Source organism: Rhineura floridana, chromosome 18 (genome assembly GCF_030035675.1).
Source record: "Rhineura floridana isolate rRhiFlo1 chromosome 18, rRhiFlo1.hap2, whole genome shotgun sequence".
Taxonomy (NCBI): Eukaryota; Metazoa; Chordata; class Lepidosauria; order Squamata; family Rhineuridae; genus Rhineura; species Rhineura floridana.
In genome coordinates this window covers 4,144,233-4,168,409 of record NC_084497.1, presented here as the reverse complement: position 1 = coordinate 4,168,409, position 24,177 = coordinate 4,144,233, and the positions used below count along the sequence as shown (strand labels likewise).

The window sequence follows — 24,177 nt, the reverse complement described above, 5'->3', positions numbered from 1 at the left end:
CAAATGCCGACTCTGTGGGTGGAGGAGTGAATTCTTAAGAGGAAACGTATTGGCATCCTCGGAGAAGGGTGGATGGAGTCTTTCTTCCATACTCCCCCGCTGCTGCGCTACTTTTTTATTTTTAAAAAGTATACTTCCTTTTTCCAAGTGCAATATGGTAACTCCAAATACACCCACAGCTGTCTGTGCTTCTTCCATTTTTTAAAATGGCAACAAATACATCAAGCTGAATGGGCCACAGATGGAGATAAGAAAATCGGCGGGGGGGCAGTGCCTTGGATGGGGAAGCATTGTGCTTCACTCAAAGGGATCTCCTTGCATGTTTCTGGGAGGGGGGAAAATTTCACAAATCATTGTCTAGATGGAGAACAGGAGCACTAGATTGGAATGTGCTGGTAGATCTCTGGATGATTTCTGATGGCCAATTGCTTAACAATTGCAATGGCAATCAGGTTAATTTATTATTATATATTTAAAAAGTAGTTTGTTAAAATCCTTGATCTGTAGTATCAAGGTGCGCAAAGCTAATGTTGTACTCGTAAAAGTGGGGCTTGCAACAAAATGTTGCAGCGTCGGGTGCTCCTGTTTAGGGAGCCAGCCATTCTCACTTCCAGGATACTCCATTCCGTCCCCCCAAGGATTTTTGTGTTTCCCTCCTTTTCTCAGTAGTCAGCATTCTGTGCACACTGAGCATGCTCAGTCCTAAGAGGGGGGGGGAGAACGTTCCAAAGGGCACTGTTTGCACTGTGCCTCTAGATGGCAATCAAGACCCATGACAATTGTTGTTGTTGTTATTAGTATTGAATCAAAGTACATCCAATGTGCACATTATCTTCTTCATATAATGGTTTTTCTCAGGTTCTTGAATTCTTCTGAATGAATGAATGTTCAGAAGTTGTTTTACAAGTGACTCCATTACCGTCTCTTCAGATCAGGAGTGGATTGCGGAAGGTAGGTCTGGCTCGACTTGTGGATCGCTGGCCGAGGAGTTTCTGATTCTGACAATCACAACAACAAGCCCCCCCCCAAAAAATAAACTGCTGAGATTATGATAAAAGCTTGTGTGTGGTGGTGGGGAACCAGGAGTGGACATTTGTGAGAGAGGTTCTGACACTGAATTCTGGGGCTGAGTCTGATGTCACCCTCTCGTAACTGTTGTTTGTGAAAGGGGAGCACTGCATGAGCTGGGACTGGCCAGGGATGGCTCTTCCACGGCGGGTAATTTCACCTCCCCAGAGGCTTTTGCTTTATTTTTATGTCTGTGCATCTAGATTTGTTTATTATCTGTCATTCTAGTGTGCCTGAGTGCTCAAATTACAGGGATGGTTGCTTTTAGTTACATCTCTATCCAGACTTTCCTCCGAGGAGCCCGAAACGGCATCTGTAATTCTAATCCCTTCCCATGTTATCCTCACGACAACCCTGTGAGGTAGGCTGAGAGGCAGTGACCTGCCTGATGTCACCCAATGAGATTCGTGGCTGTGTGGGGATTTGAATTCGGGTTTCTTCCCCCCCCCTCAATCTTGACAGTCTGTAACCCACGGGTGTGGAATATGCCTCTAGATATTGTCAGATGACAACTCCTATTGTCCCATTGGCCGGGGCTAAGGACATTTGGGGGTTCAATAACATCTTAAGGGCCACAGATTCGCCAAAATCTCTGGATAGTGATGGGGGAAGCAAATCAATTCAGTTTGCATTTCAAGCTGAATCTTATCAAATTCACACTTTCCGAAACGACATGGGACTCCAAACACAACCATCCTTCGTAATTTGCACTTACCTGAGTTTTGCAATGCCATTCTCCAAGCAAACAAGGTTTACAAAATATACATAGATCAGGGGGAAGTGTGTTCCAAAAATGGATGTTAGTGAAGATAAGGCACAAAAACGCTTGCAACTAGGAGGAATCGCTTGCAAAAATGCATGTATGAGTCAAGGCCGCGTGCAAACGTGTGTTTATGAGGAGAAATTTGCACTGAAATGCTGAAGGATTGTCATGAATATTTTTCCATGCAAATTGCTGCCGAAATGGGGAGAACTGAATTTGAGATGGTAAAAATAAGAGACAGAACTGAGTTTAACAGATCCTTCCATCCCTGCTTCTGGACTGTCCCTGTTTTGTGGGATGGATTCCAACGCGGACCAAAACTTTAGGTTTGCACAGTGAAAGTGGATTAAAAGCTCTGCCTCCTTGGTGCCAGAAATCCACTTGAAAAACAGCAATGGCAGTCTTTTTGCGGTTTGCAAAGTGACAAGGAAAATGCACTGAGCAAGGATGAACGGATGCTTCACGGGAAGACGTGTAAGCACCCTTAGCAAATCGGGGTGAATGCTGAATAAACCGGTCATCCAGAGGAGCCTTTTCAATCATGTGGGTTGGCTTTGTATGTTAAGAGTTTTTGGTGGATAGATATTGTAAAGGAGTGCAGGAATGACTGGTCTGTTCAGACTGGTAATTGAAAGAACAAAGAACCTTAAGAGAGAACAAAGAAACTTTATTACCGCAAAGAGGTGAAGTCATACATGCTGAAGCAGCCATGTGGCTTCCACTCAAGGAGCCGCTGCTCACTAACTGAGAACAAAGACAGGAAGAGAAGGGAAGGAGGGGAGGAGCAAAGCCTTCAAAAACAACAAATACTTTAGAGGAGGAATCAGCAGAGGGACGAATAGATTGCCTTTCTATCTGTCCCCTCCCTTTTTTTTCCAGGTCACTTGTGACATGCATTGAGGCTTTACTCCCAGTGTTCATTTGCAAAGGTGTGAATGCTTCTTTCTCCTCCACAGTCGCCTCTCCTTACTCCTTCCTTCTTATGTTCCTGCTTTTAGTAAGGGGGTGGCGGTGAGATAAAGGATCACTAGAATTGACTCCCAAGGATGCCCACTGCCTGCCAGAGCTCAGCTTTGCCAGGCCCACCTCCTTGCTTTTGTGTAATAATAATCCAGCCTTGGCTTTGTAACAATCTCTTTGAGCCTCTTGTGTCTGCCTGCCTGTGCGAGGGGTGTCTGTGCTCACATTTGTATATGAACGTGTTTTGCCTGTGTCTTTGTAACTCTGTGTGTGTGAGTGTGTGTGCGTTTCCATGCCCAGTGGAGTGATAGCATTGCTCGTGTGTAAAAATTGCATGGCGTTTGGGTTGGGTAGAATGAGAGGCCAGCCAGCTGGGCTTTGCTCTACTACAGTGTGTAATCCTGACCTTTTGGGCCTGGGACAGCTTTCTCCAACATTGTGCCCGTGGCTGATGGAGCTGTAGTCGTCCAAAATATCTGGAAGGTGCCAGGTTGGGGAAGAATGGTTTTAGAGGTACGCTTCTCCACCTCGCTTCATGATCATCCCCATTTGACCATCATCTAACATTTTTGGAATGTTAAAACCTCTGCCATCAAGAGTCAGCAATGCTGGCTTATATCACGAGGCAAACTGTTTCACTTGGTATAAGGGCAGATTTCTGTGTTGCTGTCCATTCAGTAATCTCTGGAGAAACAACATCAGCTCACATCAGCAATAAGAATTAACCCGTCAATCCTAATTTAAGCATCATATAAGCAGTCAAAATAGATAGCCAAATGAGATTGACATACGTTCAAACGTTAAGAAGGGTAGTGAGATCTTCAGACCATCTAATAATGGATGGCAACCTGGCAGGGCTCACAGGAGCCACTTTTGTTTGCCATCTGTGAGTCTGCACATCATAGGAATATAATTTAAAAGGGCACGAACATCTGCAAATATCAAGGATTCCCTTGTCGTGAACACAATGAAACCATCGTGGGAGTGCATCTGGAGCCTGCAAGAGTGAGAAACAATTTAGGGGAGGGTGGGGGAAATAAGGGATGGCGAGGAGGGTTAAGCAAGTGGCGGTGAGCAGGGTCAAGCTCTGCCTCCCTTCTGCTGTTCCTCTGCTTCAGATTGTTGCTGTGAAATTAGGGTTATATATTATACATATTGGCAAATCAAGTGTGCTTCCAGCCTGAGATCATTAACTTCCAGAGACCTGGGGGTGGGGGATGGAGGAGAGGGCCTAAATAATCTATAAGGCATCCTCAATCTCTCCCCCAAAGGCAATATACGGACAGCCTTTTAACCTGGTATAGCACCACTGAAAATACGGAGAGTTGGAGCATCTGGTTTTAGGTGGTTTTCCTTATATGTGGCACTTTGCTGGCTTGCATAGGCAATGTTGGTGGGTCCCTGCCCTCAAGGAGCTTACAGTCTGAAGACAGTGGGCCAGTACTGTTCTACCAGTGGGTTGCAGCTGAGAATGAGAATTGTTAAAAATGCGGAATATATGAAATGTTCTTAAAATGCACTCTGTGTGTGTGTGTGTTTGCAAGATAGGCTATGGCCCTTACTAAGTTGTAAATCCATGGGGCTTACTTCTGAGTAAGCCATGCTTAGGACTGAATTTATCCAAGCCTTTGAACCTTGCTGTGTATTGCCTTAAACTCTCTTCCCCCTTGTCCCTTGCAACAACAACAAAAAGTCCCCTAAACCTCAGTTTAACCCCCCCCCCCAGGTCACCTCTGCCCTACAGGCACCCATTTTTGTTGTGTCCAGTCTTTTATGTTTTCTTCTGGTCTGTGGGAAAAAAACTCCGCTGGAACTTCTGAATCCTAAGGAGGTCCTGATTGCATATAATTCCTCCCCCTGCCAAAAGGTCAGTGTAAATGACTGACAGCCAATTGCTAAAGACCTCATTCCATGAACAGGTGACTGGATGTGCTTTATGGAGGGGGGGGACAGGCTGTATGTTTCAAAGTGAACCCCTTGCAATAGTAACCCTCGCCAATCTTGCGCCTTTTTTATGTTGAATGTACAACCGATTAACCGATTATGGCTATGCTGACCAAATGTTTGAATGGTGGAGGGAGTGGGGGTTTTTTTTCACTCATCCGAACGTGGCTGCTTTCTTTCCTGTGGACAAAAAAGAAAAAGTCTACCTGTTCATCTGGACCCATCCTGTGTAATAAACATGGCAGAGCTGAAGTGTGCCTTTTACTGTCTATTTTCTGCCCCCCCCCCAAAGGATGAGACAGGAAGTGTGCTTGTTGAAGAAAGTTGGGGCTGTGTGTCAAATTCTGGAGCAGGGTAATCCAAATTGGGTTATGGGAGAAGAACTCTAATCTGCTGCCTGTATACATGATTTGAAGTTGCATAACTTTGCTTATTTATTTTGTATGATTGATTCTCTCTCTCACACACAAAATCCTAGTTGGGTGAGTTGTGAAGGGATCTGGGTGGAGGTATAAAAGCCTTCCCTCCCCACCTCGTGTCCACTAAAAATCTTATCCAGCTTCCAAGATAACTAGTGTATATTGTCTATGTACGTTCAAACATACCTTTTCTACCATAAGGACTAGAAACCTGATTTTATTTTATTTTTTAAAAAAGACAGAATTTGCAAGAATCCTGCACCTAGTAACTACTTATTGCAGATTTCATTTAGATTTGTTTTTTATATATCTGAACTATATCAATTTGATTGTGCATATTATTTGTATTTATAATTTTGGCATGCACACACCCCTCCCCAGTACTGTAGTGGCCAGTTCAAAAGTGCAGGGTCTCTTCATGATAGTCACATCTATGTTCCCTCCCCATTTTTTTGCTACTGGGTTGAAAATGAGATCCTTATTAATGCCTTCTCCCTAGGAGCCAATCGGCACGAAAGGGGAGAGTTTTAGCTGCTGAGAAGAGTCTTCTGAATGGCTGACTCACTTCCTTTTACTCTGCAGGAGCACTTCAGAAGGTTCTTGGTGATCCCACCTCTATCCTTTCCTGGATAGAGAACAGAGGGGGTTTGCAGATGCATATAGAAACGAGCCTGTTGCACACAGGTAACATTTAAAATTGGTTGCCCTGTCCACTCTGGTCTGTGCCCCCCCCCAGGAGTTTTCCCAGAAGGGAATGTGGCCCCTAGGCTGAAAAAAGTTCACCTAGAGAACGGCCTGGATTCTTAAAGAGATTTATTTCAACTGGGGCAGAATTAGAATGTTTTTCTGAAAAACAACTAAAGACAATTTAATTGCAGGATAGATATTGTGTGTGGGGGGGGAAAGACACTCGCTTTTCTCAATGTAACTGGCAGATCATTAGCTGAGGATGATATTCTTAACAGATTCCCTGGTTAATTAATCCAAGCATGTTTTTGTTTTGACTGCCCTTCTGTTTCATTTCTTCCTCTTCTCGCCTTTGCAAGCTGCCCTGTCTGGCCAACGACAGGGGGCTCATCTGGACTTCCATTTCATCTGTAATGTCAGCCCCGTAAATTCACCCTTGTCCCGTTGACATTCCCTGCCAACCGCCGCCTTCCCCAGAGTTTCTCCTGACTTAAAACCCGGAATTTCCCTACCCAGAACTATTTGCTGTGTCGCTGGGTTGGGAAAGTCCAGATTTAGTTAGGAGAAAATCGGGGATGGTTGCATTTCCTTCTCCCTGCCACTCTACGTCTCCTGGGATTTAAGATCCTTTCCATGCTCAGTCCTCATGGGACGCTTTTGGGAATCATTTTTGGAGGTATGTGTGTGTCCTATTTTAACACTTCTGCAAGGATGGAGGGAAAGGTTCGACTCAGTTTGCTTTTAAAGCTGAAATCTACCGAGTTTGCATTTTTCCGAAAGAACGTTTTCTCATCTTGCTCTCATAACTCTACAACTCGTGGACACCCAACGAGGCCGAATGTCCGGAGATTCAGGACAGACTGAGGAAGGACTATGGGATTTGATGGAGGCACGTGAATATGTGCAGAAGCTACCCTACTATGCAAAGGTACAATTGGCATTTGTCACTCTGCTCGCTGTTGCCTCTGGCCAATGGCCCCCGGCAGTTTGTCCAGAAGAGACTGCGGCCCTTGGGGCTGAAAACACTTCCCTACCCAATCAGATGTTTTGCCTCCCCAAGATTAAACTTCTGTCCCTCTTGCACAGCAAGCCAGCCATTAAATGAAATAACCAGGGTATTTTTTGGGGGGGGAGATGGAGGGGTGGGAAAGTAGGGCTCTGGAGAAGCGCTTTCTTTGGTTGATTGAGAAGCTCAGACCCTATTTTAATTATCCGCAAGACTGTGTCAGAAGCGGAAGATGCAGCAGGATAACAATCTGATCTGGGATAAGGCAGTGTTGCTTCTGCAAGAGAGGATGGTTTTGCCCACTGAGCCTGATATGGCCTGCTCTGACTGGCAGCAGCCCTCTGGGAATGAAAGGTCTTCCCCATCAACTGCTCTGGTGGATGTGCCCCCTACTTTACAGAGGAGAGTCCTCTATTTTCAAGGGTAGGGAACTTTTTTTTTCAGCTTGAGGGCCGCATTCTTTTCTGGGCACGTTTCCGGGGACCACATGCCAGTGGTGGGCATGGACAGAGGCAAAAGTGGATGGAGCAATTATCTTTGTGCTGTACGGTAGCCTCTACACACACACACACACACTCACACGCCTCTCCATCCAGGTAAGCAGGAGACATGATCATAGTTCAAGGAAACACAAAAGCACTTGAGGAGGTGTGAAGATGGGCGAATGGGCTGGGGAAAGTCCTGAGGGCCAGATGGAGAAGCTTGTAAGGGCCCTACTGGGCCCCTTCTTTGAGCAACACCTGGCTAGCGGACTGAGCAAATGCAAAAGTTGCCTGGTGTCTATTCCCCACCAGGCTGGGATCTACTTATTTCTCTTTGTGCTCAAAATCCACACCCGAGCGGGCCCTTTCCCTGTTTCGCATTGTAGTTGCTTAAAATCCCCACCGGAGGGCACCCTTGCCATGCTGCCATTGTAGGTGCTCAAAATCCACACCCGAGCGGGCCCTTTCCCTATTTCGCATTGTAGTTGCTTAAAATCCCCACCGGAGGGCACCCTTGCCATGCTGCCATTGCAGGCGCTTAAAATCCACACCGGAGCGGGTCCTTTCCCTCTTTGGCAATGTAGTTGCATAACATCAGAAAGGCATCGGAAACGGCGAGCATGACCAGTAACAGCCTTCTTATCTCTATGGGTATTCCCAGGCCCTTTAAAAGCGTCGCTTTCGGTGACGATGAAGCGGGGCTTGCTGGAAGTTGCAGTCTTCGTCCGGCTGGGCCTGTAGTCCTCCCGCCCACTTTCGTCATGGCGCACTGCGCATGCGCCCCTACGGCATGGTGGTGCAGACAAGAACTCAGCTAGATCGACCAACGGTCTGACGTAGTATAAGCCGCTTCCTCTTTGGCTCCGCGGGGGGGAGTCGCTCTTCTTTTTGCAACTCTATGATGAAAACCGTCCAATCAGCGGACTGGGAGGGGAAAAGGGAGCCGGTGCTTTTGTCAACAAGACGACACTTGCGTGTTCCTCTTCGGAGCAGATTCTCGCTGCTTAGCAACCTGCGAGAGAGGATTGGGGGGCGAGGGGGAGCGGGACTGAATTGTTGGGGAGGGAGGGTGCCCCGCATTGTAGTCCTGCGTCGTCTGCCAGATTACAGCTCGCAGGAGGGGAATGTGGGTGGCTGACAAGAACCCAGCAAGGTCGCCCGGGCGCGGCCTTGTCGGAGTGGCGCAAGCGCCCCGGAAGTGTCGCGCGGGGACGCCCCAGCCTCCTCGCCTTGCCTCTCGCTCTCTGTCCCTCCTCCCTCGTGGCGGACGGCGCATGCGCTCCTGCAGGAGGCGGCGGGATGGCGGCGGGGATTTCGGGTCGGGGTCGCGGCTGGACCCCGCAGCGCTCATGGAGCAAGTCAAAGGACAGATCGCCGTGGCCAACGCCCAGGAGCTGCTGCAGGTGGGTGAGGGAGGGCGGAGGAGCTCCCACGTACAAGCGCAGTCTACCTCCTCCCCCCATGTTCCCATGGGCGGGAAGAGCTGTTGCTCCTTGCCGGGAAGACGGGTCGGGGAGAATAATTGAGAACCGACAAATGTTGTGGCAACTTTTAATACACTTTGGGGGGGTGACAAAAAACATGGCAAGGAAGCGAAATGGCGCCCTCCTGTGGGGACAATTTTTAAAGCACTGAGGGGATAAAAACCTTGCCAAGGCAGGGAATGCCCCCCCGTGTCCTGGACAGGAGAACCGCGTGCGTGGCTGAGTGTGGTGTCCGGATGCTTAACGGTTGACATGCAGGTTGAAGCTTCTTTGGATGCGGACAGCCACTCAAACCGAGATCATGTTCAGGCCGAGCAGACGTCCGCAGGGCAGGGCTGTGGGTGGCAAATGCATCCCTCCAAATGGAGCCTTCCCTTTCAGAGACAGTCTGCCGCAGAATTGCCAAACACCGGGGGCAAGAACGCAGGCAGAGCCGCTTTTGCAGATCCGGACCGCTCTGCCTGGCGCTTTTGCCTCTCCCCGGGCTGCACGCTCCCTGGCCCTTCTTCACAAACTCTTTGGCCGCTTGTGCCTGGCTGGGTTGTGTCTGGATGGAGGATACTTGGCGGAGGGTGTGTAGAAAATAAGCTACCGTGAAATGTCATCTGTACCCCTTTTGCTCCACCCACTCTTCCCTCTGGCCCTGGACACCACTTGCATGTGGCCTCTAGAAGGCAAAGGGGACTGAAAAAGTCCCCAGGCCTGAAATAGAAAAGTCATCTATGACTTGGGACCCTTTGCCAGCCGTACGTCCAGATTTTCTGCTCTGTTTGCCTCAGGGGCATTCCCAGTTGTGTGCATTAGTGTTTAAAGCCCAAATATCTGAGAGACCGCCTCCTTCCCTACAAACCATCTTGGGTGTTGAGATTGGCAGAGGGGGCCCTTTGGGTCATTCTGCCACCCTCGGATGATTGAGGGGGTGGCCTGGAAGAGGGCCTTCTCTGTGGTGGCCCCTACGCTGTGGATCTCCCTCCCCACCCAGGTGCCCCTGGCAACTTCACTGTACAACTTTCAGTGCATGCTGAAGATGCACCTCTTTACCCTGGCCTTTGACACCCGGGAGGTATATTTTTAGGACCCACCCTATTTTCTGTGAGGTCGTTTAGGTTGTATTTAACTGTTTTTAATTATGTGTTTTAAAATTATTGTAACCCGCCCTGGGAGCTTTGAGTGAATGGACCCTGCAGAGGATGCAGAAGTTTGTGCGGGAGATGAGCCTGAGCCCTGATCTGGCGGCGTAAAGCTCTGGGCCTCCTGTCGCTGCGACCCCCTTTCTTGACAGCTCCTCCTCTCTCCTTCTCCAGGACAACTGCGTGTTCGTGCGCAACGCAGACCAGCGCAACGTGGACCAGGACAACTTTGGCGACGCCTGTGACAACTGCCGCAACGTGAAGAACAACGACCAGCGTGACAGTGACAAGGACGGGCAGGGGGACCTGTGCGACGACGACATGGACGGAGACAGTGAGTGCTGGCCGTTCCCCTGAGTTTTTCACCTTTTTTTTGGCCGAAGAGCAGGATTCCTTTCACTGGGACTGCTCTCGAGTTGGACCAACCTAATAATAATAATAATAATTCTATCCTGCCCTTCTTCCCACAAGAGCCCAGGGTGGCAAATGCCAAAATGTTAAAACAATGCCATTAAAAATTAAATGGAAACATCTAAAGAACATCCACATGTCCTCCTGGCTAATAACTTCCAGGTTGTCAAGAACAGTAGCTTTCAGCCATCAAATGTCCGGGTAATGGTTTTAAATTCTTCCTGAAAGTGACTAATGAGGGAGACTGGCGTGTCTCACCAGGAAGGGCATTCCAGAAATGGAGAGCCACCACTGAGAAGCCCCTGTAGTGGATCAGTGCCAACAGGGCAGCTCCCAGTGGTGGGCAGCACCACCATGAGAGGCTCCCCTGTCATTCCCAGGGCCCCAGATGGTTGATATTATGGAGGAGGCGATCGGTGTAATAACCCGAGAGGCTGGACTCAGGAGGGGGCCAGCTACCATTTTTAAAAAGGCCCTGCCCCAAGTTTAAGAGAAGTTACCACAGACAGGGCTTGGAGGAAATGCTGTGGCACCCCATTTCTTTTCAAGCATTCCATAGTTTTTCATGATCTACACAGTCAAAGGCTTTGCTGTAATCTATAAAGCACACGGTGATTTCTTCGGAAATTCCTTGCTCCGTTCCATTATCCAACGTATGTTTGCGATATGATCTCTGGTGCCTCTTCCCTTCCTAAATCCAGCTTGGACGTGTGGCATTTCTCACTCCATATATGGTAATAGCCTTTGTTGTAGAATCTTTAGCATTTCTTTACTTTACTCAATCGAAAAGGGACATCAAATTAATTGGACAGCAGGGGGAAAAAATAATTATTTTTAATACAAGAACTGTGGATCACGCTTACCGTTTTTGAAGAGCCATTTTCTCGTACGCAGGCCTCTTTTTAGGATGAGAGATCCTCCCTCCTGGCTTCTGCTCAGGAGGGAGCTTTTGAACTTTTCAAGTCCTCTCTAACTTTTCAGCCAAGGTGACGTGCCACTCTTTTTTGATTCACCCCAGTTGTTTTGTCACTCGCCTCTCCACAGGGGTTACAAACAACAGGGACAACTGCGTCAGGATTCCCAACCCGGACCAGAAGGACAGCGACGGTGTCGGAGACGTGTGTGACAGCTGCCCCTTGGTCAGCAACCCAGACCAGGTAAGTGCACGCTCAGGTGGGAAGCTGAGCTGGTGGCGTGGGTGTAAATGGGTCATGGGAGGGGGGCAGGTTTTATCTTGCCAAATCAGGAGATCCACTGTTCCAAACTGTGTTCCTCACAACCTGAAGATTCCTCCCACACTTATCTATGAGAAGATCAGCACTGGTAGATCAGCTTCTCTAGACAACTGATCTTCCACTGCCATGATGTCCTCTGAATGATCTCTATCCTTCCTTGCAATATTGCCTGTCGTAACTGACCTTCTCCTGAAACGTGTGGCTGTCGGAACTTACCATCTCCTGCCACGTTGCCCATTGCAAGGGCTCTTTTACTGATGTACTTTTATGTTTGTGTTTATTTTTTGTAAGCCGCCTTGGGGGCCTTTTGGCCAAAAGGCGGGGTAGGAATAAACAACAACAATAATAATAATAATAACTGCCCCTGCAATGTTGCCCTGAAATCTCAGGAAATTCTGCAACTGCTGTGCTAGAGGCGGCAAGGTTTCTTTCTGTAGTTTTACATGCACGACACGGACCACCTGAATGAAGCTCACGGACCACAGTTTGGTAGCCCCTGGCTTAGATCTTTCAAACAGGGGGTGTTAGATGATAGTCAAGAATGTCAATAAGTCTTGTTGGTGCTCCTGCAAACTTTTTTAAAAACAGTGAAACTGGTGCTTTCTGTTTCTTTAGAAAGACACTGACCACGACCTCATCGGTGACCTGTGTGACACCAACCAAGACCAGTGAGTGACAGAAATAGCTTGTTTCATTCTACCTGCGTGGGCAATATGGTGGAACCTCTATGAGTTGTTTTGCTGATCTGCCACAGTCCTAAGCTCTGTCCTTACACCCAAAATGTAAGACAGTGAGTGAGTGAAGCATTTACCCAACCCCTTGTGTTTCTACAAGAATCAGAGCTCCTGACTGGAAAGCAGAGAGGCCAGAACAGTGACTCATACAGGAGATGCAACAGGCAGACTCCTTCAAGGGCAATCAATTCTCCTAGATCCTTAGATCCAATCACGCCCAATCAGATCATGTGGCTGATTGGAGGGATGATTGGGGGGGCGGCAAAGGAGAACGCTAGCTCAGGCAGAGATGCAGCGGGCAGCGTCCAACACGGTGTGTGACTTGGACTCACCTTTAAAGAAATTTGGCCTGCTGGCAGTTGCGCAGGAGCACTTCCTGGTGGGGAGAGGGGATCCAGAGTCAGAGCTGGAGCTGACCCAAAGAGATCCAGAGCTGGGGATCAGTAGGCTTGAAAAGGGGCTATTAATGCAACAAAACTCCAGAGGAGAGAGAGAGAGACATAAACTGTGTACACATTCCTGACTTAAAATGCAGCTAGGTTTTTCTTTTTTTTAGTTCTGATCAAAGCTGTGGTTTTTTTGAGGGGGGGGATGCATCAAAACTCATTATGTCATATGAAACGACAGGCTGGATCTGGATCGTGGCTAACATTGTGGGTGAAGACAGGAAGGAGAGACAGGCTCTGGTGCTGGGTAAAATTTACTGTAAGCTCGACGCATTTCGGAAATTATCCTCCTTCAGGAGCTAAAAACATTAAAACAAACTCAAATCCATGTCGCGGGGACAACACCATGATCTTAAACATTAACAGAATATTTTTAAAGACCACACTCCTTATAACTCACTTTGCGCACATTTTAAAATGTTGTCATGATGTTGTATCCCTAGACATGAACATTGAACATAAAACTATACCGCGTGGCTCAAATTAGACAGAATCTTGTGGTGGCCATGACAAAACAACTTTAACATGACAGACTACTCAGCAGGAGAGAGTTATTCTGGATTATCCCTTTGAAAAGTCTGGGATCTCTAGGGTTAAATGAGGATTTGGATTTTTCTGAGTGTAAATAAAATCAACAACAAGGGTTCTAAATGAAACTTGGCTTACTTTCTGTAACTACAGTACATGTTAGTTAGTCACTGTAAGTACCAGCTGGATCAGTGAAATCTGCAAGTGCAGTGTTTGTGCAGCTGACCTGATTCATATATTCACCATGGTTATCAGCAGCATTTGAGTCTGGTATGTGTTTAGTGTGGGGCTGGACAAAGAATGTACATTGCCTGGACGGAGTAAAGGAAACAGATCTCCACAGGTCAGTATAGGGCGATGTCTTCGTGTTTTTCTGGGGAGGGTGAGAGAGTTTCACGTTGAAGTTGTTTCGTCATGGCCAGCACAAGATTCTGTCTAATTTGAGCCAAGCTTTTATAATATGTCAGTTCAATGTTCATGTTTAGGGATACGACGTCATGACAACATTTTAAAATGTGTGCAAAGTGGAGTGTGGTCTTTAAAAATATTCTGTTAATGTTTAAGAACATTGCGTTGTCTCTGCGACATTGATTTGTTTTAACGTTTTTAGCTCCTGAAGGAGGATAATTTCCGAAACGCGTCGAGCTGACGATAAATTTTACCCAGCACCAAAGCCTGTCTCTCCTTCCTGTCCTCAGTTTGGTGCTTGTTCCCTTTTGTTTCTAACATTGTGGGTGCACCACTTCCCAAACCAGCAACAGGAGCGCCCGGGGTGCAGAGTGAACAGGACTTGTGCGCACAGCTTTGTGTGTAATCCCTGCCAGCACCTCTTCCCTCTTGTCCTCTACTCGGCCATTGCTTGCCGTCGGCTTTGCTCCTCCCTTCTGGGTCAATCCCTGGTGCTAGAACAGTCTCGCAGCTAAACGAGGGACCTTCCTCCGGCCACCCTGGGCATTCCCATCGGGTCTGCTGCTGCCCTGTTTACTCCTGAAGCCCAGGGGGAGATTGGGGGGAATCGAGGCAGACCTCGGGATGTGGCCTTTAGGGGGTGGGGGGTGAGTGGCAGGAGAGGAAGTCTGAGACAGGGATATCCAGGCGGCCTCTGGACTACTGCGGATTCTTCCAGATCTCCCATTGGAGTGTCTCCACAGGGCCCCCAAGACTCCTCGAAAGAGGTCTCTGCAGGGTTTGGGTCAGATGGGATCCTCCTGGCACAGTTCCCTCGCACACTCTTTGGGAATAAACATTCCTGGGCTGAAGGGTCCAGGGCCTCCCTTTTCGTGCTTGCTCTCTGACATGCCATGTCCCCAATTTGTATCAAATCCCCCCCTTCCTTCTCTCCCTCGGACAGAGATGGCGATGGGCACCAGGACTCCAGGGACATCTGCCAAACTGTGCCCAACAGCTCCCAGGTGGACTCTGACAGGGATGGACTTGGCGACGAATGCGATGAGGACGACAATAATGATGGCATCCCGGATCAGAGGCCCTCCGGCCCTGACAACTGCCGCCTGGTCCCTAATCCCGGGCAGGAAGATGCAGACAGTAAGGAAACTATACTTCTGTTAATGCAGCCAAAAACAGCATTTGCCTTTTTTGCAGCCACATCACCCTGTTGGCTCAAATTCAGCTTGTGATCAACAGCAATCCCAAGATTCTTTTTGCATGTAGCATGGCTGAGCCAAGTATCCCCCGTCTTATAACTGTGCATTTGGTTTCTTTTTCCTTAGAGTAGAACTTTGCACTTATCCCTGTTAAATTTCATTCTGTTGTCTTCAGCCCAATACTCCAGCCTATCAAGGCCCCTTTGAATTTTGTTTCTGCCTTCTTCAGTATTAGCTATGCCCCCCAATTTTGTATCATCTGCAGATTTGATTTCCCCTCTCTGGCCTTCCCCAAAGCGGAGTCCGAGTTTGGACCAATAAAAAAAGCAGCCAAGTCGCCCACTGGCGTCCATCAGCTCCCCATCAGCCAAGAGAAAAGCCGGAAAGGTTCTTGCAGAGCTGGCCAGTTACGATATGTGTCCTTGGGAACCTGAGTGTGTGAACCTGCCACCCACGTGTCCCATGAAACAGACCTCCTTGAGAGGAGGGGGATCTTTGCTAGGGGTACAACAAGCGCTTTGCCCTGATATGGGCCCAAATGGTGCGTGTATAAACCAAGAAATGCAGGTCCAAACCGGACTAAAGCAAAGCTTTCTTTTCGTGAGAGGAACGAGAAGAACAGCATGACAAAATTACTGGGTGCGTGGCAGCATCAGTCATTAATATCCTGACCCATTCATGTTTTTAAACTAAAGAGATCAAAGGACCCTATGACTATAAGGAGTGACAGGTAGGAGAGGTTACCTGTCCTAGGTCCAGGAGTGGGCAGCGGAGTGCAGCTGAAGTGATGTGAATGAGCTCTGACCCCAAATCAGGAGGGAATCTGTTTGTCTCAAGGCTTGTGCCAGACAGAGAATCCCTGCCTGTTCTACCCCTGCAGTCCGGCGTTGAGTTCTTTGGGAGCGTGGTTACACATGTTGGAGCCAGAGCTTGGAAAAGTTCCTTTTTTGAACTACAACTCAGCTGGATGGGGCTGATGGGAGTTGTAGTTTAAAAAAAGGACCTTTCCCAAGCTCTGGTTGGAGCTCAGATCGCCATTACCCCCCCAGCTGATAGTGAGAAAACTCAGTGGTTTCTTTGAACAATGGGATCGTTCTGCTAGGCTTGAGGGAGATCTGCCAAGGAGAAGGTAACATTTCTTCCAATTCCTCTTGGTTATTTTTGTTGCTCACAGGATGGCCTTGCTGTTCCTTCACCTCAGGAACGCACAACGTGTCCCAGAAAGGGGGTGTGGGGTGGGAATCATGCTCCAGGGCCCTGCACCTCCTTGACTCCACTTGAACCAAAACAGGGTTCGCCGAGCAGTCGTAACAGCACCTTGGCTTTTGTGGCAGAGAAAGGCTTCTCCTCTAAAGGCTGCAAATTCCAGCAGCTTACCGTTCACGTGCATCTCTACCAGCCTTGCCCAAGCTGCTTCCTTCCAGCTGTTCTGGACCCTGCAAGTCCCGTCCGGCTGACGGGAGCTGTGGACCAAAAGCCCTGGAGGAGGCAGGAAAGGGGCTGTGAAGTATAAATATAAAATAAATGAAATAAAAGCGCAGGCTTTTATTTAAAGGGAAAGCCTCACGCTTCCAGAGTTAATCCTAACTCCGAGTAGTCCCAATGAAATTAATGGGTGTGACTAACAGCGGTTCATTCATTCATTCATAGAAAAAGAAATAGAGAGCCAGTGTGGTGTAGCGGTTTAAGGTGTTTGACTACGACCTGGAAGACCAGGGTTCGAATCTTCACACAGCCGTGAAGCTCACTGGATTAGGGACAGGCCTTTGGCCACCCAGACTCCTGGGAGCTGGAGGCCAGCGGCCTCTAGAGGGCCACAGATGCGCCCCCTCCCCATCACAACACCACACCCAGTTGGGTCATGTCCCCCCCGATTTCGGCGACCGTGACACCTCATGTCCTCTCTCTCTCCCTTGGGTTCAGGGTACACGGCATTTAACGGGGTGGACTTTGAGGGCACCTTCCACGTGAACACGGCCACAGACGACGACTACGCGGGGTTCATCTTCGGCTACCAGGACAGCGCCAGCTTCTACGTGGTCATGTGGAAACAGATGGAACAAACCTACTGGCAGGCGAACCCCTTCAGAGCGGTGGCGGAGCCTGGGATTCAGCTCAAGGTAGGTGGCTAAGAGGGCCCATTTGCCATGGGTCAGAGCGGGAAAACCATCTGGGGCAGGGGAGAGACTGCAGGATAGCTTATTGTCTTCAGACACAGCAAGGCTGAGGGTTCAGCTAGTCTCCAGGAAAGAGATCAAGAGCATGAGCCAGCTTTCACCAAGCTCTCTGTCTGTCTGTACGTCTCTGTGTGTGTGTCTCTCTGTCTCGTCTGTCTCTGTCTGTCTGTTTCTCTCTCTCTGTCTCTCTTTGTCTCTCTCTCTCTGTCTGTCTGTACATCTCTGTGTGTCTGTCTCTCTGTCTGTCTGTTTCTCTCTCTCTCTGTCTCTCTTTGTCTCTCTCTCTCTGTATGTCTCTGCCTGTGTCTTTCTGTCTCTACCTGTCAGTCTGTCTCTGTATCTCTGTCTCTCTCCCTCTCTGTCTCTCTATAATAATAATAATAATATTTTATTTATTGGTCGCCTATCTGTCCAGGTTAGTGGACACTCTAGGCGACTTACAATAACAAAAAGCTATACATAATATACATATACAAAAACAAACCACAGTCCTAAACAATTTAAAACCAATTTCCAATTAAAACATCATAAAATTAATCCTCCTTAATCCCACACACACACACACAAAAAAGCAGCACACAACAAACAAACAAAAAACAAACACACACCCAGGCCACCCCAGCCAGCCGGCTTATGTATCCCTCCAAAGAGGGACAGGTGGTAGCAATCAGTCCCAGCTGGCTGGGTACCTGGGGCCTGGTCCTGCAGGTCTCCGTCAGTCTCTCTCTGTCTGTCTGTCTGTCTTTCTGTCTGTCTGTCTCTGTATTTCTGTCTGTCTGTTTCTCTCTCTCTCTCTCTCTCTCTCTGTCTTTTTCTGTCTCTCTACCCGTCAGTCTCTGTCTCTCTCTCCGTCTGTCTCTTTCTCTCTGCCTGTGTTTCTGTCTCTCTCTCTCTCTCTCTACCTGTCAATCTCTCTCTCTCTCTCTGTCTCCCGGCCGCCAACGAGCCTTGCTGTCTAGCATCTGGGGGGCTCCAGGTAGGCCATTGCTACCCCTCCTGCTTTCTAAACGTTGACCTTTTCCTCTGCCCTCCAAACCCAGACGGTGAAGTCAAAGACTAGGCCCGGGGAATTCCTCTGCAACTCCCTCTGGCACACGGGGGACACCGCGGACCAGGTCAAGCTGCTGTGGAAAGACCCCCGCAACGTCGGCTGGAAAGACAAGACCTCCTACCGCTGGTTCTTGCAGCACCGCCCCCAGGTGGGCTATATCCGGTAAGCAGAAGTACTTATCTCATTTGGCTGGAGGGACACACACACACTCCATAGCCTGGTGTGTACTAGGGAGAAGGGACTGCGCAGTGGTGACTCCACAGATGTGGAATTCTCTCCTCGGCAAAGTCCAACAGCCCCTCCCTCCGCTTCCTGTCTTAGAATCGTACAGTTGGAAGGAGCGTACAAGGCCATTTTATGTTAAAAAGCATGTACAGAGCTGCAGACGAAATTCATACAGCGTTGAAGTACTGAATGCCAGCAAGACTGAAATGGGATCTAAGTAGCTGCTCATCCCTAGTGGAGAGTATCCAAAGTCTTAGGTGGGCACACAGAATCACAGAATCGTAGAGTTGGAAGGGGCGTTCAAGGCCGTGGAGTCCAACCCTCCGCTCAAGGCAGGAATCCAAGTGAAAGAAGGGCTGGAATGTGCCTGTCCAGTTCCCTCTTGAATGCCTGCCACTGCAATCACTAGGTCGCTGCTTCTGTTGGTGTTCTGGTCTAACGGTTAGGACTTTTTTTGGATGTCATGTTTTCCTGTTATGGCATTTGATGCTTCTTCGCTGCTAGTTCTGTTTTTGGGGAGGTGGGGTTTCTTTGTTTTTGAATGGTAAGACCCAATTCGTAATGTGATTATAAAAATGTATATGTTAACATTTTGTTGGTTAACGTAAGCCACCAGGGAAAAATGCATTTCAAATGGAAGAAGAGAAGGTAAACCTTTTCCGCGGCTTTTCCCCAGATTTCCTTTTCCAAATAAAACAAGAGATGAGGTAGCATTGTTATTAATTGTGTTTTTTAATTGTCGTGGCAGCAGAAGTGCGGCCTCCGTCTTGTTGGAAGCTTTACAGAAGTGGGAGGCCCGTAAGATTTGGGCTAACTGTGCCAATGGCACGGTGTTAAAGAGAAGGTCAGTGTTTCTCTGTCTTTTTTGCAGAGCTCGCTTCTATGAGGGGTCTGAGCTGGTGGCAGACACAGGCGTGGTCCTTGACACAACGATGCGCGGTGGCCGCCTTGGCGTCTTCTGCTTCTCTCAGGAGAACATCATCTGGGCAAATCTGCGGTACCGCTGCAATGGTACGTAGAGTCCAGGGAGGGAGGGGGAGAGAAGGAGAGATGGGCAGTGGTCTTTCTTTGTCTCTCTCTCTACCCGTCAGTCTCTCTGTCTCTCTCTCTGTCTGTCTCTCTCGTCTGTCTGTCCCTCTCTCTGTCTCTGTCTGTCTCTCTCTGTTTCTTTGTCTCTCTCTCCGTCTGTCTCTCTGTCTGTCTTTCTCTGTCTCACTCTGTTTGTCTCTCTCTCTGTCTCTCTCTCTGTTTGTCTTTCTCTCTCTGTTTGTCTTCTCTCTGTCTCTCTCTCTGTCTTTCTCTCTCTGTCTGTTTGTCTTTCTCTCTCTCTGTATCTCTGTCTGTTTGTCTTTCTCTCTGTCTCTCTCTCTCTCTGTATCTCTGTCTGTTTGTCTTTCTCTCTCTCTGTATCTCTGTCTGTTTGTCTTTCTCTCTGTCTCTCTCTCTCTCTGTATCTCTGTCTGTTTGTCTTTCTCTCTGTCTCTCTCTCTACCTGTCAGTCTCTGTCTCTCTCTCTGTCTGTCTCTCTCTTTCTCTCTCTGTTTGTCTCTCTCGTCTGTCTGTCCCTCTCTCTCTGTTTGTCTTTCTCTCTGTGTCTGTTTGTCTTTCTGTCTGTCTCTCTCTCTGTCTGTTTGTCTTTCTCTGTCTGTTTGTCTTTCTCTCTCTGTTTGTCTGTCCCTCTGTCTGTCTCTCTTTGTTTCTTTGTCTCTCTCTCCGTCTGTCTCTGTCTGTCTCTCCCTCTCCGTCTGTCTCTGTCTCTCTCTCTGTTTGTCTTTCTCTCTGTCTCTCTCTCTGTTTGTCTTTCTCTCTTTGTCTGTTTGTCTTTCTCTCTGTCTCTCTCTCTGTCTGTTTGTCTTTCTCTCTGTCTCTCTCTCTGTTTGTCTGTCTCTGTCTGTTTGTCTTTCTGTCTGTCTCTCTGTTTGTCTTTCTCTGTCTCTCTGTTTGTCTTTCTCTCTGTCTGTTTGTCTTTCTCTCTGTCTCTCTCTGTTTGTCTTTCTCTGTCTGTTTGTCTTTCTCTCTCTGTATCTCTGTCTGTCTGTCTCTCTCTCTCTGTTTGTCTTTCTCTCTCTCTCTGTATCTGTCTCTTTCTCTCTCTATCTCTGTCTCTGTCTGTCTTTCTCTCTCTCTCTCTCTGTATCTGTCTCTCTCTCTCTCTGTCTCTCTCTCTGTGTCTCTGTCTGTTTGTCTTTCTGTCTGTCTCTCTCTCTCTCTGTTTGTCTTTCTCTCTCTCTCTGTATCTCTGTCTCTGTCTGTTTGTCTCTCTGTTTGTCTTTCTGTCTCTCTCTCTCTCTCTGTATCTCTGTCTGTTTGTCTTTCTGTCTGTCTCTCTCTCTGTTCGTCTTTCTCTCTGTCTTTCTCTCTGTTTGTCTTTCTGTCTCTCTCTGTTCGTCTTTCTCTCTGTCTCTCTGTCTCTCTCTGTCTTTCTCTCTGTCTCTCTTTCTGTCTCTCTCTCTCTGTATCTCTGTCTGTTTGTCTTTCTGTCTCTCTCTGTTCGTCTTTCTCTCTGTATCTCTGTCTCTCTCTGTTTGTCTTTCTCTCTGTCTCTCTCTCTGTATCTCTGTCTCTGTCTCTCTCTGTCTCTCTCTCTGTCTTTCTCTCTGTCTTTCTCTCTCTCTCTGTCTGTCTTTCTGTCTCTCTCTGTGTATCTCTTCACACAGTTTCTGACACTCATTCTTGCGTGGTGGAGTTCTGCTGGCACAAAACATTTTGCCAGCGGGACAAGGAACTTTAAGCTAGTGCTGCATTGGAGACTGCAGGGCTGACACATGAGGTGGGATTTTTCAGGCATCGGCCAAGCCCTCCCCCTCCCTCCATAGAGAGAGAGAGAAAGAGAGAGAGAGAGAGACAAACAGAGAGAGAGAGAAAGACAGAGAGACAGAAAGACAAACAGAGAGAGATACAGAGAGAGAGAGACAGAAAGACAAACAGAGAGAGAGACAGAAAGACAAACAGAGAGAGAGACAGAAAGAAAGACAAACAGAGACAGAAAGAAAGACAAACAGACAGATATACAGAGACAGAAAGACAGAGACAGACAGAGAGAGAAAGACAAACAGAGAGAGAGAGAGAGACAGAAAGAAAGACAAACAGAGAGAGGGAGACATACAGAGAGAGAGAGAGACAGAAAGACAGAGAGAGAGACAGAAAGACAGAGAGAGAGACAAAGACAAACAGACAGAGATACAGAGAGACAGAAAGACAAAGAGACAGAGAGAGACAGAGAGAGAGAGACAGAAAGACAAACACAGAGAGAGAGAGAGAGACAGAAAGAAAGACAGAGAGAGAGAGAAAGAAAGACAGAGAGAGAGAGACAGAAAGACAAACAGAAAGACAAACAGAAAGAGAGACAAACAGAGAGAGAGACAGAAAGACAAACAGAGAGAGAGACAGAGATACAGAGAGACAGAAAGACAAAGAGACAGAGACAGAGACAAACAGAGAGAGAGACAGAGAGAAAGACAAACAGAGAGAGAGACAGAGAGAAAGACAAACAGAGAGAGAGAGACAGAAAGAAAGACAAACAGAGAGAGACAGAAAGAAAGACAAACAGAGAGAGAGAGAGATACAGAGAGAGAGAGAGACAGAAAGAAAGACAAACAGAGAGAGAGAGAGACAGAAAGACAGAGAGAGAGACAGAGATACAGAGAGAGAGAGAGAGACAGAAAGACAAACAGACAGAGAAAGACAGACAGAGAGAGATAGAGAGACAGACAGACAGACAGAGAGGCAGAGACAGACGGAGAGACAGACAGACAAAAAGAGGGACAGAGAGAGACAGACAGGTAGAGAGAGAGACAGAGAGAAAAAGAGACACAGAGAGAGAGACAAAGACAGAGAGAGGGAGAGAGGGACAGAGAGAGACACTCAGAGAGAGAGACAGAAAGACACAGGCAGAGAGACAGGCAGAGAGACACACAGAGAGAAAGAGAGACTGACAGAGAGAGAGACAGAGAGACTGACGGGTAGAGAGAGAGACAAAGAAAGACAGAGACAGAGAGACAGACAAACGAGAGAGACAGACAGAGAGAGAGACAGACAGACACACACACAGAGACAGAGAGAGAGGGACAGACAGACAGACAGAGACAGACGAGAGAGAGAGACAGACAGACAGACACACAGAGACAGAGAGAGACAGACAGACACAGAGATAGAGAGAGAGACAGACAGACAGACGAGAGAGAGACAGACAGAGACAGACAGAGAAACAGACACAGAGAGACAGACAGAGACTGACGGGTAGAGAGAGAGACAAAGAAAGGCAGACATTTGGGTTGGATTCCTTTGTATGTGCAACACTTACCCTTGTGCTAGCGGACAGAGGACGCCGGGTGTAGCCCTCTGCGGCGATCCGTATTTCTAGTCCCAAGTCCTCCATTGCCAATACAGCCATCTCCATCTCTGCCCCGATTAGCAGATGTCGAGAGACGCTTTGCACGCTGTTTGGAAACAAGAGAAGCGTTTGAGGTTGGGTGGTTAAGGGTGTCAGTTTATCCGCAAACTCTCTTAATTCACTCCGGTTCCCTCTCGCTCGTCCAGACACTATTCCCGTGGACTACGAGTCTTACCGCAGCCAGCAAGACTAAGTGCCACCGCCCCCGCCTCGAAAGGCTACTCAGCACGCTGCTTTTCACAATATATCAAACGACAAACTACGCCTCTCGCAGCAGTTGCCTTTGGGGCAGCCTTCCCCAACCTCTCCAGTAACTGTCCTCCGAAGCCTCCTTGGAATCACTCGATGGCTCTGGGCTTGGAAAACGTGCCCCGTTTCCAGTCATTCCAGAGGAGGCGCTTGAGAACATGGAGAAGGAAAAGCCAAGTCAAAAACAAGGAAATAAGTAGCCAAAGACTCCAGCAAGACCAAAGGGCTCACCTACAGAGGGAGGCTGTTTCCTTCCGTCCTGCCTCTACTGGGGGGTGGTGGTTTTTTTGCATCAGGCCTGATGTCAAGATGCAACAGGAAGGGGGGCCTAGCCCTCCTCTCTTTCACTCTCAAAGAAAGAATGAACTGTGCCTCCAATTTTGACTACTGAGTTAATTATGTCTGGCCCACTCAAGAACCCATCAGTGTCCTGCAAAAAAAAGAAAAGAGCACTGCCTTTTGCAAGCAGAAAGCCCCCAGCATCTCGAGTTAAAAATGAGCAGGGAGCAGGTAATATGAAAGAGCTTCTCTGCCCAAGATTCTGGAGAGTTCCTGCCAGTCAGAGCACAACAGCCATATGGCAGGCTTCGTATGCTAACACAGCACCTTACACCTAGTCGCATGTTAATTCCTCCAGCTAAGGAATTAAAACGCTCACCTTCTTGGGGGGACAGACACAAAGAAAACCCTTTTTTTAAAAAAAAATGTATAGAAAATTTGGAGAATTAAATCACTTTGCCTACTGGTGGGAAGGCTCCGTTCATTGTCCGTTGATGTCTGCAAGGGAGGGTGCCTCTGAAGCAAAGGCAACAGCCGGCCACACCCAGGGGGTGGGAAAGAGGGGTGCAGCTGCAAAACCCCCCCCCCAAAACAACACTGTTTACCCATCGCAAAAGAAACATCGAATTAATAATTATTATTATTTCGAAAAGCAGAGCTCTGCAGCCAGAGAGAAATGCAGGTGGACTTTACTACAATTCATTTACAGATAATGCAAAGTTGCAAAGACAAAAAAAGCCTTTGCAGGGGGGTAAAAATTAGAAAATAACATACACAGAATTTTGCTGCTTTCTTTCATGTGAAGTCTGGTTCCCTTTAGAGGTTTGGAATGGCAGCTGCCATCAGCCCCACTCAGGGTCTGTTGATGCTGATGGAAGCAGAGCTACGCTGGCTGATGGCAG

At 48.0% G+C, this 24,177-nt stretch overlaps 1 protein-coding gene across 1 annotated transcript; it reads left to right on the top strand.

The window, feature by feature from the left end:
- The first annotated feature begins 8,438 nt into the window (after positions 1-8,438).
- Positions 8,439-23,741, top strand: LOC133372866 (cartilage oligomeric matrix protein-like). Its single transcript, XM_061601969.1, has 9 exons — positions 8,439-8,732; positions 10,118-10,277; positions 11,399-11,511; positions 12,205-12,257; positions 14,649-14,842; positions 16,825-17,021; positions 18,119-18,291; positions 19,226-19,365; positions 22,894-23,741. Exons 1-9 carry the CDS (start codon positions 8,454-8,456, stop codon positions 22,938-22,940), a joined length of 1,356 nt encoding a protein of 451 aa, XP_061457953.1. The 5' UTR covers positions 8,439-8,453; the 3' UTR covers positions 22,941-23,741.
- Positions 23,742-24,177: the final 436 nt, after the last annotated feature.

What these genes read in the sequence shown, in the direction of transcription:
- LOC133372866 (XM_061601969.1), top strand. Translation starts at nt 8,454, where the DNA reads ATGTGGGTGGCTGACAAGAACCCAGCAAGGTCGCCCGGGCGCGGCCTT. An exon ending in TGGTCAGCAACCCAGACCAG is followed by an intron (nt 11,512 to 12,204) that starts GTAAGTGCACGC and finishes CTGTTTCTTTAG; the next exon opens with AAAGACACTGACCACGACCT. An exon ending in CGGGCAGGAAGATGCAGACA is followed by an intron (nt 14,843 to 16,824) that starts GTAAGGAAACTA and finishes CCTTGGGTTCAG; the next exon opens with GGTACACGGCATTTAACGGG.